Genomic DNA, 16915 nt, shown 5'->3' with positions numbered 1-16915 from the left:
AATAGGTTTTCCTACAGGCTTCTGACCAGTGATAATTTTTGGAGTAGGCCTTGGATTGATGAAGATGTTAGGCATGACTCCTATTGATCCATATACATATTCTTCTGAGTCATTTCCATAGACGTTTTCTCTGGAACTTACCTTAGTTACCATAGTACTTTTAGAGGAGGATCGGCGGGAAGAAGAAGTCCTTGCAACAGACTTAGATGATTGATCTTGTTCTGTAACATTCCAATTTTCAAGGCCAAAATTTTTTGTTTAAAGTAAGTAACTTATAAAAAATCATTTGCCAACACATTTTCGATATCATATCGATCCATAAATCATAATAAACATGTCTCAAAATCATATCATCAAATAGTAATAAAATCATAGTACAATCCCATGAATCTCAAAGTGCGAAAATCGACTGTGTGTACGATGCGCTGCTACCGTGCCGGCTTCTTCTCCTTCCATGAAGAGGTACCTGAAAACAAAACTGTAAACTGTAAGCACGAAGCTTAGTGAGTTCCCCCATCATACCATATACCAAACAACATACATACTGCCGGGCAATTCTGGGGTGCCTGACCTACCCTGACAGGCAATTCTGGGGTGCCCGTCCTACCCATGTCAAGTAGTTCTGGGGTGCTTGACCTACCCATGTCAAGCAATTCTGGGGTGCTTAACCTACCCTCCAGTTTATCCCAACTGGCTACGGGGACTATTTCACCCCTTACTACTACCACAAAATAACATAGCATAACATACTGTCAAGCATATCTGGGATGCCCGACCTACCCTTCGGTCCTAACGACCCAACTCGGGGACTATTCCCCCTACTGCTACTATCACCTAACATCATATCAGGCTAGTACATAAAACACATCAAGTAGTAGCAAACCTAGATAATTATCACAAAGACAATCATCTAACATACAACTCCTACTAGTGGGTTGGCATTGTGGCCGTAGACCCACCACTACTGGAAGGTAACTCACCTCGATGTCATGTAGTGTCTGCACAGTCCTCAGTACGGAATTCCACTCGTCACAACTCCTCAATCCCTATACAAAAAACCTTTCTCGATTACTAATTCATACTCACAACTTTCACTTGCAAGGGTCAACTCAAGTCCAGGTCAAAGTCAAAGTCAAAACCTGGTCAAAGTCAACATCCAGTTGACTCGACTCGCCGAGTTGGTCCGCCAACTCGTCGAGTCCCTATCCTTTCAAAATGCTTCAACCCCAATTCTACTCGTCGAGTCTAGCAAGAACTCGACGAGTTCTCCTTCAACCATAACATCGAGACCATCTTCAACCAACTCGCCGAGTTCGTCCTTGAACTCGTCGAGTTCATCTTCATCCATATGAATGTGTCCAGTCTATGACTCGCCGAGTTCTCCTTGAACTCGTCGAGTCCGTCTTCATGGGGTTGGGACATTGCCTTGAACTCGAAGAGTCCATTCTTGAACTCGTCGATTCCTTAGATCTTCAAGTCCAACACAAACCCCCTAACAAGCTGAGTGTTCCCTCCCCTCAACCAAAAACCACTTTCAGAAGACATTGGGGAAAATACGACCCGACTCGCCGAGTCACCCAAGAGACTCGTCGAGTACCACTATGACCAAAACTATACAGTCGATTATAATGGGTCTTAATGCATCAAAACCATAAATCTAACCTCCTAAGGTCCATTTCATACGTAAAGTTCCAATCTTGACGTCCATGCATGGGGTTTTTGACTCAAAATACCATAAAAGAAGTCTACAAGATGCATGGGGTGCCTATGGCAACAAAGTTAGCACCTTTATTCCATAAGGGCCCCCAATGGTTCCATATCTGAAGTGCAACTCCAAGCACACACACAAAATCCGATTATAGCTTCACTAAACTCATAAGAAGGGTAGAAAATGGCACCAAATCAAGATCTAAGAGATAGATGGTCAAGGTTCCAGCTTTTTACCTTGAATGAACTGAGAATGGAGCAAAACCTATGGATCTTCTTGCTTCTACTTGAACTCCCAAGCTTCCTTCCCCCTTTCCAACTTTAAAACACACAAAAAGGCACCAACAAGCTCAAGAACACACAATAGAGGCTTAGGGTTCGAGTTAGGGTTTTCTCTGGGTTGGGAGGGATAATGGAGGCTGGGTTGGGGCGTTATAAATTCTTTAAATAGGGTGAAAACCCAAATATTAGGGTTTCATTCAGACAGTCCTACTCGACGAGTCGGTCTCCCGACTCGTCGAGTAGGTCACTTAAAACCCCCGCATAATGTCGGGTCTACTCGACGAGTTGGGCCTCCAACTCGCTGAGTCCCAGAGCAAATCATGAAGCTACTTGAATTTAAATACGTACCAGGAACCGAATGCTACAAATCTCCCCCACTTATTTTTGACTTCGTCCTCGAAGTCTGCTGCGACGAGCAATTTCGGCCAATGTTCTTGCTTCTCAATCTCCGGTTCCCAAGTCTACTCAGATTCCCTCTGCTGTTCTTATTACATCTTTTCTAAAGGTATTACCTTGCTACATAGAATCTTTGCCTTCCCTTCCACGATGGCCACTGGTCTCCTTACGTAGTTCAGGCACTCTTTGGCCTACATATCACTCAGCGGTACAATCGTCTTCTCATCCAACATGGTTCCTTTCACAATGGCAAGTCGTTAAAAGTTTCGCGAACATGACTGAGTTCCTCCGGGAGACCTAACCCATGTGCTACTTTGTCAACCCTGGCAGTAATCCTGATGATTCAAGGTATCGGGAGCCGACTTCCTCTTTTCCTGGAATGAATCCTTTTTGTGCTGACAGGATAATGCATCCTTCAGCTCCACAACAACATACACAAACAACCAGCTATCAAGCACAAACATTCATACCTGGCCCAATCAGCCTCGGATGGAATAACAGGCATGCTTACGTCGGGTCCAGTCATAACTAGGATCAAGGTTGCAGAACTCGCTACTCGGTACCTGCTCGGCCGACTACTGAGTAGCGAGTACTCGGGAGTACGCGGATTTGGTAATTTGTGTAGAAATATTTTTAAGAAAATTTTATATGTCAAAATTATAAGTTAAAATCATAATTTGATTGAAATATATAACAAAATTAGATACATGTGAATACATAAAACCTGAAATACACACAATTGTCTCAATTCGTGAATATTTACTGAAAATTTAAGATATATGTAGTAATAATCAATGTGTGTGTTAAATAATATATCATAAAGTGTATTATACATATTAATCTTGAAATTCTTTTTTCTCTTTTTATGACAATTTTGACACTTTGACCAAGTTTGACCGAGTTGACCGAGTTTGACCGAGTAGGCCCAAGTAAGACCGAGTAGGCCCGAGTAAGACCGAGTAGGCCCGAGTAAGACCGAGTAGGCCCGATTTGGAGAGATATTGACTGATTTTTTACCAAGGTTGACCGATTTTGACTTAATCCTAGTTTTTTTTCCGAGTTCACAAAACTCGCCTTGGTGGAGGGCCGATTCCAAGTAATCGGCCGAGTAGGCCGATTTTTACAACACTGACTAGGATGGAATACCGTCGTTTCACGCACATGTTTGGCCCAATCAACCCTCGGGCTGGAATACCAAACGCGTCAGGTCCAATCAATCATAGGGTCCGGTCATCCTCACGATGGAATACCCTAGACTAGAATACCATTGCATACATAATTTGGTTCCAAATCCATAACTTGAGATCCAAGGACCTATCCTTACATTTCCCCCGAACCTCATGAATCATCACATCCCATTGCTAGATTCTGAGACCTGAAATCTACCATAGACTGGCTTCTCGACAGCGCGCCCCTGCTAAACAACTCTTGGTCAATCTCTCAACTGATAGCCAAAACAATCATAACCTTTTCAACCCTGATCATACATCGGCCTAACCCAATCTTCTAGAATCATCCCTAGAGTAATTATTTAAACTCAAAGGAGAAGGATTCCTCAATCTCTCGAGTAGAACCAATCCTACTTCTCTTAAAATCTGAACCCTAAGGTCTCAGTGGTCTGGTTTCCGGTCAGACCCCTCCGACCGTACTGTCACTCATTATGCTGCTGCTGAAAAGGGAACAAGCTACTATCCGTCAACGGCTACAGAACACTTACCCCCGACGAAAGGACCAGATAATCCTTCGAGTAGAAGATTCGTCCCTGTCACGGTTAGACTCATCTGAGAGCTGCACAATAGGATCAAATCGACTACTCTGAGATTATTTAATCCCACTGTGAGTGACTTATCATTTCCCAATCAATCGGTCACTCTGTTCGTATTTGCAAATCTAAAACACTAATACTGTCTGAAACACTAGAACTGCCGGAAACAGCACGCTGCTACATAGCTGCTTTCCAAATCTATCGAGACCTTCCCGGTCTCATTTCCTTCGCCAGCCATCTGAGTACCAGTTTCTGGCACGGTTACGAAGCCAAAAGACTCCCACGCAGTCGCCCTACACGACTTCCGAACGAAATCCTTTTCTGACAATAGTTGCGATTAGTTATCTCACCACTGTGGCTCTAACGACCTCCTGCTCCCACTATTCGGGTCCATACATCGAATCCTGACATCACCAAGTCCAAAGCAAAAAGTGAATGCATCATGACTAAGGATGGCATCATATCACAAAAGACCTAATGCGGTCCCTCGCTTCCTTGATCTCATAACTGTAGTGGCGTTCCCAGGGTCTTATCACTGGCTCAACCAGATTTAATTAATATGGGGGAAAATCTGGAAACTAATCCATGGATTTGCCACGCCTTCACTGTTGTACCCAAACTGGTGGGTGCTACGGTTCATCCCATGATCTAACATCACTCCCATACTATCTATTAACCCAGTGAAAGCTACGGCTACCCCCACACGCTTACAACGCTCCAACGCTGTCTGACAACCTTGTGAATGCTACGGCTACACCTACAGACTTACAAAACTTCTATCACTATCTAACAACCTTGTGAATGTCATGGCTACACCTGCAGACTTACAACACTTCTATCACTGTCTGTCAATCTTGTGGATGCTACGGCTACACCCGTAGGCTTAACACACTTTCCATACTAGATCGAACACGCGCTTGACCTAACTCTCAACTGAACTCATGTCCTGACTGGAATCCCCAACCTGATTCTTAAGGCCTGCCATCACCCATCACGAGAATGCAATCTTGATGTTGGCAAGCTTCCCGAACTTCCAACTTACACTACTCTCAATCCATACAGCCGTTTGGCCGCCTTTCTCCTGACAAGGATGTGACACCCATCCCAGCTTCAAAACCGCTCCTACTTCTATATACATGATGGTTTCTCCTCCACTTAGATTTGACTAAGTCTTCATAGTATGCGAGCGTTGGAGGATTCCCGTCCCTTTCTCCCTCACACGATAGACTCACTGACTTCCTACGTTTAGCCTTGCTAGTGATTCGTTACTAGCCCACTTCTAAAGATCGCGCGATTACTGAAGACTAGATGAACGCCTTTTGAAATCCACTGATTACACCCAGCGCTTACCAGTGCTAATGATCGATTACTAGCTAACCCTAAGATCTCCCATCCTCTGAAATCTTGAAGAGTATTCTTGATATATGGTCCAGTCCGACACCTCGATCCTCCTTCCCTAGTACTATACCAACTCCTTGAGTTCCTATGCTGGCGACTAGAAACCTTGACCTTACTCTGACTGATGATCCTCGCTCCAACTTCCATTCTCTTAGAACCACTAAACTCTATCCGGTCGCAACCCCTGTGACTAACACCAGTATCCTTCTACTACCGCGCCTCTCCTAGCAATAGTAGTGCTAGAACCCAAATGTTCTCCCATAAGCCACCGTCAGTACAACCAGAACAAACGATGAAATCGCTATACTCCAACGCTGCGAGAGAACTATTCCGATGGAGCTAACCACATACCTTCCACTCGATACCCCTGAGCCGGTCTCGACCTCAACCCTAAATAACAACCAAATACTTGGGACTCTCTAGGCGAAATACAACTCTCTTCTAACCCATTAACAATTCACAGTATGCAATTGGCATATGATATTTCTCGAAATCACCATCTAAATACAAGTAGAGAAATAAACCCATAGATATACTTACCCAAAACTCAGTGAGATTTCAAAGCAAATACAAATGTTGATTAAGAGTAATTACACCATAATCTCATTACAGAAAAGGGGAATTCAAATTACATATCAACGATCTAGTGCGGCTCGATCTTGACTTTCTGTGGAACGATGGGCGCTGGATCCCGAACTCGTCCCGCATCCAAAACAGGACATCGGGACTTGAAATGACCCGACTGGTGACAATGAAAACATATCTGATCTTTCTTGCAATCCCGATGCACATGCCTTCTTTCTCCACACTTGAAACACCTAAACTTGTGACAAGAAAACCCATGGGTTCCCCCACACTTGCCACACACCTCAAGACCTCCCTGACTTCCAGCACCGAAGTCAGCCGAGTCGGTCTCTCCACCCCCTTCTAATCGTCCCGAGATAGGCACCCGCTTCCTTTTTCCGAGCTTTCCATCCCAACCAATCTCCTGCTCCCGAGTTACCCCGACTACCTCATCAATTGTCTGAATAGCCACCGTATGACTCTGGAACTTAGCGGTCAACTTGTCCGTAACACGCCCAATGATACCGGGCAACTCCTCGCGGAGGGCTCGCGAAACCTCCACAACAATCCAAGCATGTAATGGAATTTCCTGAAGACCAGATGTGTTACCCACCTCTGATTCCTGATGACAAGAAATAATAACGGGATCCTCCCTTCCGAGGGATCCCCGTTATCCATAAACATTGGGCCCCAGAGGAGCCCCTAACTGCCTCGTAGCGATCTCGGCCCGAAAGGCCTCGAGGCGGCTATCCAAAAGCTCCAAAATCCCCTCATTGATTGTACCGAAGATTAAAGGAGTCTGCTCTAATATACTGTGTGTAATCTCAGCTAATATAAACTCTCTCATCTGCTCCTCGAGCTGGCCGGCTCCTGAACCCGATCCTGATCCAAATCCCTCACCGGCACCCGAACTGTCAATAGGTCTAGTACGTAGGGTCACCATTCTGCAACATATCATAGATCCATCAGAATACTCATTATTATCGAGGGATCACACACACACTACAAGTTTCCTGGTTTTATCGTAGCCCTCCTTGACTCGAGTACGGATCCTCTGCTTTCAGTAGTGTGGGTCCCTACTACCTTCCACATCTATCCATACTTTCCTCAAGAATTGCCTTGACTCCACCAAGTCCCTTTTACTGCTACTGTTCTCTGCACTAATCTCATCCTAGGCTTGCCCTAGGGTAACTCTCCGACCCACTCTCCGCCATCAGCTGCATAAGGAATTCCTGCCACCTTTACCTAACTAGCTTGCGAATACCATTACATATCACTAAGACCAGATAATTCTTCGAATGAGAGGTCCTACCCTACAATGGTTGGACTCATACAAGAGCTGTGCAATAGGGCTAGACCTAACCTTCTGAAATTATTTAGTCCTCGCAATATGTAACTTAACGTAGTCGTTTACTAGTTAGTTAAAGATAACCAGAATCCCTAAAAGCACAAGGCAAGCAGCATTCGAGCATTAAGTAACCATACCAAGCATATCCTATTCAGGTCAGCATATTACTGACTAATCATTTCTAGCATATAACTCAATAGGCACATATAACAGGCACATAAGGCATCTTCCTAGATCGTTAGCCCTAATCTAGCATGCAGTTCTTATACACATATAACAGGCATACAAGGCATCCTTCCTAGATCCTTAGCCCTAATCTAGCATGCAGTTCTCATACACATATAACAGGCATACAAGGCGTCCTTCCTAGATCCTTAGCCCTAATCTAGCATGCAGTTCTCATAATCATATCATAACATAACATGTATGGGTATCTTGGGGAAAACTTACTTGAGCTCGGCTGGTCGCACGCATCACACACCTTGTTCTTTCTTAAAACCTTTTCATTTTAGATTTTAGAAAAGTGATTTTCTTGTAAAAATCTTTCAAACCCTCGATTTGAGTCCAGACACCCCCGAAGGTGTGTCCGAATCCTTCAAACCAAGGCTCTGATACCAACTTGTAACATCCTAATTTTCCAGGCCAAAATTTTTTGTTTAAAGTAACTTATAAAAATCGTTTGCCAACACATTGTCGATATCATATCGATCCATAAATCATAATAAACATGTCTGAAAATCATATCATCAAATAGTAATAAAATCAGAGTACAATCCCATGAATCTCAAAGTGCGGAAATCGACTGTGTGTACGATGCGCTGCTACCGTGCCGGCTTCTTCCCCTTCGATGAAGAGGTACCTGAAAACAAAACTGTAAACTGTAAGCACGAAGCTTAGTGAGTTCCCCCATCATACCACATACCAAACAACATACATAGTGTCGGGCAATTCTGGGGTGCCCGACCTACCCTGACAGGCAATTCTGGGGTGCCCGTCCTACCCATGTCAAGTAGTTCTGGGGTGCTTGACCTACCCATGTCAAGCAGTTCTGGGGTGCTTAACCTACCCTCCAGTTTATCCCAACTGGCTACGGGGACTATTTCACCCCCTACTACTATCACAAAATAACATAGCATAACATACTGTCAGGCATATCTGGAGTGCCCGACCTACCCTTCGGTCCTAACGACCGAATACTGCTACTATCACCTAACATCATATCAGGCTAGCACATAAAACACATCAAGTAGTAGCAAACCTAGATAATTATCACAAAGACAATCATCTAACATACAACTCCTACTAGTGGGCCGGCATTGTGGCCGTAGACCCACCACTACTGGAAGGACACTCACCTCGATGTCGTGTAGTGTCTGCACAGTCCTCGGTACGAAATTCCACTCGTCTCAACTCCTCAATCCCTACACAACAAACCTTTCTCGATTACTAATTCATACTCACAACTTTCCCTTGCAAGGGTCAACTCAAGTCCAGGTCAAAGTCAAAGTCAAACCCTGGTCAAAGTCAACATCCAGTTGACTCGACTCGCCGAGTTGGTCCGCCAACTCGTCGAGACCCTATCCTTTCAAAATGCTTCAACCCCGATTTTACTCATCGATTCTAGCAAGAACTCGACGAGTTCTCCTTCAACCATAACATCGGGACCATCTTCAACCGACTCGTCGAGTTCGTCCTTGAACTCGTCGAGTTTATCTTCATCCGTATGAATGTGTCCAGTCTATGACTCGCCGAGTTCTCCTTAAACTCGTCGAGTCTGTCTTAATGGGGTTGGGACATTTCCTTGAACTCGCTGAGTCCATTATTGAACTCGCCGAGTCCTTTGATCTTTAAGTCCAACACAAACCCCCTAACAAGCTGAGTGTTCCCTCCCCTCAACCAAAAACCACTTTCAGAAGACATTGGGGAAAAATACGACCCGACTCGCCGAGTAACCCAAGAGACTCGTCGAGTACCACTATGACCAAAACTATACAGTCGATTATAATGGGTCTTAATGCATCAAAACCATAGATCTGACCTCCTAAGGTCCATTTCATACGTAAAGTTCCAATCTTTACGTCCATGCATGGGGTTTTTGACTCAAAATACCATAAAAGAAGTCTATAAGATGCATGGGGTGCTTATAGCAACAAAGTTAGCACCTTTATGCCATAAGGACCCCCAATGGTTCCATATCTGAAGTGCAACTCCAAGCACACACACAAAATCCGATTATAGCTTCACTAAACTCATAAGAAGGGTAGAAAATGGCACCAAATCAAGATCTAAGAGATAGATGGTCAAGGTTCCAGCTTTTTACCTTGAATGAAATGAGAATGGAGCAAAACCTCTAGATCTTCTTGCTTCTACTTGAACTCCCAAGCTTCCTTCCTCTTTTCCAACTTCAAAACACACAAAAAGGCACCAACAAGCTCAAGAACACACAATAGAGGCTTAGGGTTCGAGTTAGGGTTTTCTCTGGGTTGGGAGGGACAATGGAGGCTAGTTTGGGGCGTTATAAGTTCTTTAAATAGGGTGCAAACCCAAATATTAGGGTTTCATTATGACAGTCCTACTCTCCGAGTCGGTCTTCCTTCCTTTCCTTGGAACGATTTCCTAACTCACTCTAAGGTTTATGAAAATTACTCCTTTTCTAGTTTGGTGGATGTGATACCATTAGAGGGATTCTATTTTGGATGCTCCCCATCGAAATAAGGTGACAATGACAAGATCGCAATCCAGAAAGTCTCTAACTGTAAAAGAGATGTTATTTTGTCTTTCTTAGTAGTCATAATAATATATTAAAACCTAGATCATTATATGTTGCACATGTACATAAGAATTTCGTTTAAGTCTTCCGTTGCTATATTCATGTGTACTGAATGCCTATAACTCAATAGTGGTATCATAGTCATTGGTTCCTAATTACTTGCACTTATATTCCAAATTGATTTGAATTTTATTTCTTTAAATTATTTTTTTGGATTTTAGGTTTTTAGGGTGCGGAATTATTCTGTTGGTTTTTATCGATTTTTCTTATATCCTAAGTCAGGGTTTAATAACCACAAACCCTTAAAAATGAAATTGGAAAAGAAACCTGGAGATCGATTGGACGCAGCACGTCTTTTGTAGGTCTGGCACGGCGTGTGTGGATCAAGTCCATTGGAACCCTAACTTGCTACGCAAGTTTGCTAACTTATTGAGAAAGAAACAAATCTGATGTATTTCGAATTTTGGATATTCCCTCTTTATTTAAATATTATTTAGATGGTGATTTACATTTGAATATTTAATTGATTTAATATTGTTTTTAAGTTGAATTTATAAAATTGAATATTTAAATAATATTAATTATTAACATTGTGTCCGCGCATGTTAACTAGAATTAATAAAAGACACTAAATTTATAAGGTTTAATTTTTCTTTTATATATATATATATATATATATATATATATATATATATATATATATATATATATATATATATATATATATATATGAGATAATTACAACATTTGCTCTCACAAGTTTAAATAAAACATTTTGTCTTACTATTACTAGCACACTCACTCTAATGCTATAAAAACTGAATGTGAACAAAACTGAGAACTTAACCTAAAATAGTCGATCATAAAAATTGAATGCGTACAAGTTAAAGGGCTTATAAGGGCGAAATGTGTACATAATGAGAACTATATTACCCTTTTTGGTTGTTTTCCCTAAAAATATTTAAGTGATGTTTTGAGTATTTAGGGCGCGATTTACTATGTGTTACGTACTTATGTGCCTATTATATGTATTATTGTGCATACGTGAAGATACATTTTTATAGATGTTTGTTTTAAAAATAGACAAATATGTTTTCTTTTGCAAAGGTCTCCTCACGTGAACTTGTGCATTTAGAGTACAATGGGATCATACTAAAGGGTCCAAAAGATGTCTTGGTAGCAAAAACGAGAAATGGGAACGAGTGTGGTATTCTAGACATGCTCTACTTGCATATGAGCTAGCTACTTGTATATGGATTTTGTGGATCGACATATTATCCTAATTCCGAGACTATTTCACATTATGAGATAGTGAGACACGTCTCACTTTATTACGTGTAATGTTAAACTTGAGATTGACTTTGGTGAGAATTACGAACATTTGAATTTGCATATATTTACGGTATTTACGAGAATTAGTGGTCCAAATGAGTGATAAGTGCTTACATCAACCAGACAATCCAAATGAGAGATGTTTTGCATAAGTGTTTTCATCGGTGGGAGAGTCCAAGCAAGAGATGTTTAAGTGCTTGACCTTAATGAGAACGTTACTATTTTTATATGACTGTGCAAATTACTTTTATCTTAAGGGTTATTTTCATAAAAGACCCTACATTTTGATTTTTTTTCTTTTTAGACCTAAAACTTTTTTCTTTTCCGAAAAAGACCTAACTTTTAGCTTTGACTTGTTATTTTAGACCCTAACAAGTAAATTAAGTATTTTTATTTCATAAAAGACCCTATATTTTATACTTTTTTCCAATCTAGACCTAAAATGTTTTTTATTTCAAGACTAATTGTATAAAAACATGATTATATCCTTTTAGTTTAAAAATAGACATCGATTTAAACAATGTAATTATTATGCCTACATTTATTTATGATTGGAAAATTCTTTTTCCACGTATATTTATAAAAAAAAGACCCTATATTTTGTTATTTTTTTCCATTTTAGACCTAAAATGTTTTTTTTTTTTCAAAATAAACTCAACTTTAAAATTGGTTATAATCTTCAAGACCAAATATATAAGGTACTTCTTGACTATACTGAAAAAGAAAGTATACATGTATACACAAAAAAATGTTATCTGATCTATTATCTTTTGAGCGAATATAACCTAGAAGAATTACAAAATTTTATTTTTTTCTAAAAGATATAATTAAACTTTATCTTGGATATATATATATATATATATATATATATATATATATATATATATATATATATATATATATATATATTATCATTAAACTTGATATATTGTTTATAAAAAATGTTATTATTACCGCTAATAAAAAGTTCGATGTTAATTTGATGTTTTTTGGTAACATAGACAATACATGGCTAAGATGAATCTTTTAGCATAATAACAACTTTTTTATTTGTAGAAAAAAACAATATACCATGTAATTTAATAAACTGTATACAAAATAAGATTTTGCAATTTTAAACAAAACTTGAATTTGATATATCTAAACAAAACTATTATGAATGTTTAGGATTAATATTTTTATGTATGTATTTGATATAGTTATACCATATTATTCAATAACGGGCTAATGCTACAAAATATTCTATGGCTTTGGTTTAGGAGTATGATAGTTAGTTCGTTTGTTAACTGTTCCAAAAAAATTGATTAAAAAATTCAACCAAAAAAATAATATAGAAAAGTGAGAGAGGGAAATATGTCCAAACTCACGAAATAAGTATAATAGACAAACTAAAAAAAAATATTTTGTATACAGTTTTGTTAAATTACCTGGTATGTTTATTTCCTACAAATAAAAAAAAATGTTATTATGCTAAAAGATTCTTCCTAGCCATGTATTATCCATGTTACAAAAAAATATCAAATTAACATCGAACTTTTTATTAGCAGTAATAATAACATTTTTTATAAATAATATATCAAGTTTAATGATATAATATATATCCAAGATATATCTTTTAGACAAAAATAAAATTTTGCAATTCTTCTAGGTTATATTCGTTCAAAAGATAATAGATCAGATAATATTTTTTAGTGTATACATGTGTACTTTCTTTTTCGGCGTAATAAAAAAGTATCTTATATATTTGGTCTTAAAGATTATAACCAATTTTAAAGTTGAGTTTATTTTGAAAAAAAAAACATTTTAGGTCTAAAACGGAAAAAACTACAAAATATAGGGTCTTTTTTTTTATAAATATACATGGACAAAGAATTTTACAATCATAAATAAATGTAGGCATAATAACTATATTGTTTAAATCGATGTATATTTTTAAACTAAAGGATATAATCACGTTTTTTATATTTTAGGTCTAAACTGGAAAAAAGTACAAAATGTTGGGTCTTTTATGAAATAAAAATACTTAATTTACCTATTAGGGTCTAAAGTAACAAGTAAAAGGTAAAAGTTTGGTCTTTTTCGGAAAAGAAAAAACTTTTAGGTCTAAAAAGAAAAAAAATCAAAATGTAGGGTCTTTTATGGAAATAACCCTTATCTTAATGTTTCTTTCTCCACATTTACGATGTTTACACTCAAATTTATTTTAACAAGGGGGTTGTACATTGGTCTAAAGGAAGAGTCTCTCCCTTTGGGTTACAAGGTGTTGTATCCCGATATTATTCACCAGGTTTCCAAAAACGTAATATACTTATTTTGACGTGTATCCAGGTTAACCTATAGGTGATGACAGTAATGATGTTATAAATATTTAGAAGGCAACAATACTATGTTGTTCTGCTCTCTTAAACTAGATGGTATGATTATAAGATTATTACACCATCGTACTCGTACACTTTCAAATATTTTCATTCAGACCTGTATATTCCGCAAAACTCTTATTTGTTTTTAAAATATGTTTTCCAATTGGTTATTTCAAATTTTTACAATTTTTTTCCTTTTCATTTACAAATCAGATATCATAAATTGTGTAGTTCAAATCTACGAAATTCTATAAATAATAATAATAATAATATTACTATTATTATTATTATTATTATTATTAGAACGGCGAGTTAATATATGTTTCGGATAAAACCCATATTTCTTTTTAGACACCTTATTATTCAAGTTGGATAGTCCAAATTTGTATTATTATTATTATTATTATAGGTACTACAATATAAAACTAGATGGAATCATGCGCGCCCGTTGGCGCTGATTCAAATTTTTTTTTCGTTCTTTCAACGTGTATATGTACATAATCCATCTGGTGAAGCCTTAGCTGCTACATAAGCAAACCTGACATCTAGAAGCCAGCCAATTTCATTTTTTGTTTTTATTTAAATATTTAATGCTAAAATGTTGACTTTACCTGTGTTATGATTTTGTAGTGGGTAGGATCAAATACAGCAATCCAAAATTCCATTGTTATGCTATCCATGAAGCTTATATATGGCTTCTTATATCCAAGATTTTGCAAATAAGAAAGTACACCACCATCTGGGCCCTACAAATGAATTAAACAAAAAGATTTTATTTTTTTAATAAATTATAGCCCATGAAATCTGTTAATAATTAAAAAAAACAAAAAAAAATGTTTAAAACCTGGGCCTGAAGGGATACTCACAACCACCAATTGAAAGCATGGAATCAAAAACCTATATATAAGCAATATATAAGCAAGTAGAGCATCAATAAAATCAAAGTCAAAATTTTAACCTCATGGATGAAAGCTCGCCTCTCAGGCTGTCAGAACATAAAGCAGCACAAATCTACTTATCGGGATAACATGAAGGGATACTCACAACCACCAATTGAAAGCATGGAATCAAAAACCCACAACTACCAATAGAAACTATCGATTCAGAATGAAACACGTATCTTGAAGAGAGCACAGGAAGAAGGCAGTTGATGCTTGAAGAGGAATACAAGTGCAGGGGGCGTCGTAGTCAACAATTCGATGGTTCCTGAAGTAGAAGATGGATCTTACATGAAGTCGTCGTTTCTATCGATGAAGTCACCTGGCTGAATGAAAGTGAACCAGATAATCTCTTTCTGACCATTTTACCCTTCAAATTCTCTCAGTGGAACCCTTAAAGAAAACTCAAGACACTCCAAAATGAGGAACATATATGGTCACATATTGCTTCTTGTCACCATTGTTTTCTTAGCACTTGACCTCGGTGAAAGCCTCCATCCTCATCATTGTAAGGGCATAACCGTTATTTACTTTCTTTGCGTTATTAAATGTTAAGAAAAGAAACTTTGTTATTTGCAATTCCATTTTACTTCACTTTACATGGATGTTAATTTTTTGACTTAATAGGTAAAAAGTCAAAAACAAACCTGATTGTACTTGGCTGAGCGCTCTCTTACTGGTGGCAAGACCCACTGATAAATCAGCTAAAAAAAGAATCATCAGCTTCTCCACTTCTTTGTGATATTACCACACCCCAATTGTCATCCTTTTCCATCTTCACTACTTTAATGGCTTCTGTCATACTTCCAACTTGGTTCACCTACAAAATATTCTCAACATTCATTTTCGTATACAGCAGTTTCCCATTTTTTCCTTTTTGAGTTGTGGTTTTATTTTTTAGATATTCTACTAATACTTAAACAGAGTACCTTGAGAAGAACAGCATTGCAAGCATGTTCTTCGATGGCTCTTTCTACATTTTTGGGATTTGACATCAACAACTCATCACCAAAAACCTGTGCATATAATTATAAATCATGTATAAAATAGTCATGTTACAATAACCTCAAATAAGGACCAAATTACCCCCCGTAATCCGATCATAAACAAACCTGGATGTGTTGGAATTTTAGAATTCGTCCGTTCGAATTTATAAAAAGAGGAATCATAATCGAAATACACAACGAAAATAGGGCAAAAAGATAATTTTGGGTTTTTTTTTACCGTGAATCGTGATAACGGGAGGCATCACCGATGGTAGCAGAAAAAGACAATTATTACACCCATACCCTTCCCTGTTCCTGAAGGTGTATTCCTGAATCTGAATAAAAGCAACACAAAAAATGAGCTAATTAAGAGGATAAAGGCAGTAGAAAGCCGAAAACAGCGGGAATGGAGAAAGTGAAAGGAGGTGTCGATAGAGATAAGGGGTGTGATACTCATCTACAAAGACCAAACGAAAAGGATTATTCAAGAAGGGTCATAGACACCAACAAATTCTTATTGGCTTACATAGTCGGTGAAGGGAGGTTGAAGCAATGAGCTTCCTTCATCGTTTATGATGTTCGCTGGCTATCCAGACAAATAAGAAGGGTGGAGACGGTGGTCTGGAGTTGGTTGAGCCAGAAGCCGGTGAGGCAAACAAAAGGAATCATAAATCTACGTGAAGCCATCAAAGGAAGAAAATGGTGGGTAGAAGATAAAATGATGAATAGAAGAACAGAAGCAAATTGAGATAAGAAGAAAGATGGGAAGTGAAAGGCGGTGGAGTGAAGTCTGTGGCCAAAGTAGGAACGGAAAGAAAAAAAGGGCACAAATGACAAAACCAAAAGTTTCCTGTTGACCACTATTTTAGCAATTAATAGTATATATAACTAGGTGTGAAACCCGTGTAATACACGAGTTATTTAAAACAAAAGTTAAATATTAAGGTTTAAATATCAAAATATCAGCAATGTGTTTTAACCTAAGACTAATGATAAAATCATCGTGTTTTACAATCAAATACAAATTTTAATATTCGAAAAAAAAAACTACAATCATATATAGTAATAT

General features: G+C 38.4%; 1 protein-coding gene across 10 annotated transcripts; it reads right to left on the bottom strand.

Annotated features, from left to right (window-relative positions):
* Nucleotides 1-337: 337 nt before the first annotated feature.
* Nucleotides 338-16624, bottom strand: LOC145167260 (cytosolic enolase 3-like). Of its 10 annotated transcripts, XR_013741028.1 has the most exons (7): nt 16373-16620; nt 16085-16181; nt 15790-15876; nt 15508-15680; nt 14767-15394; nt 14534-14668; nt 14279-14467 (listed from the first exon to the last, which is right to left on the bottom strand). XR_013741028.1 is itself a non-coding variant. In XM_079086398.1 (6 exons), exons 1-3 carry the CDS (start codon nt 16027-16029, stop codon nt 15561-15563), a joined length of 264 nt encoding a protein of 87 aa, XP_078942524.1. In that variant the 5' UTR covers nt 16030-16078; the 3' UTR covers nt 14279-14467; nt 14534-14668; nt 14767-14819; nt 14881-15560. The 10 variants fall into 10 exon arrangements, 7 of the variants coding, with proteins under 7 accessions (XP_078942527.1, XP_078942528.1, XP_078942524.1 ...); XR_013741029.1 differs by having other exon boundaries at nt 14767-15680; nt 15790-15972; nt 16373-16624; XR_013741027.1 differs by having other exon boundaries at nt 14767-15680; nt 16373-16621.
* Nucleotides 16625-16915: the final 291 nt, after the last annotated feature.

The sequence above is a fragment of the Lactuca virosa genome, chromosome 3 (assembly GCF_052849685.1).
Source record: "Lactuca virosa cultivar CGN04683 chromosome 3, Lactuca_virosa_CGN04683_v6, whole genome shotgun sequence".
NCBI classification, from domain to species: domain Eukaryota; kingdom Viridiplantae; phylum Streptophyta; class Magnoliopsida; order Asterales; family Asteraceae; genus Lactuca; species Lactuca virosa.
Note: the sequence above shows the minus strand (reverse complement) of the source record. Positions and strands in the feature narration are given on the sequence as shown.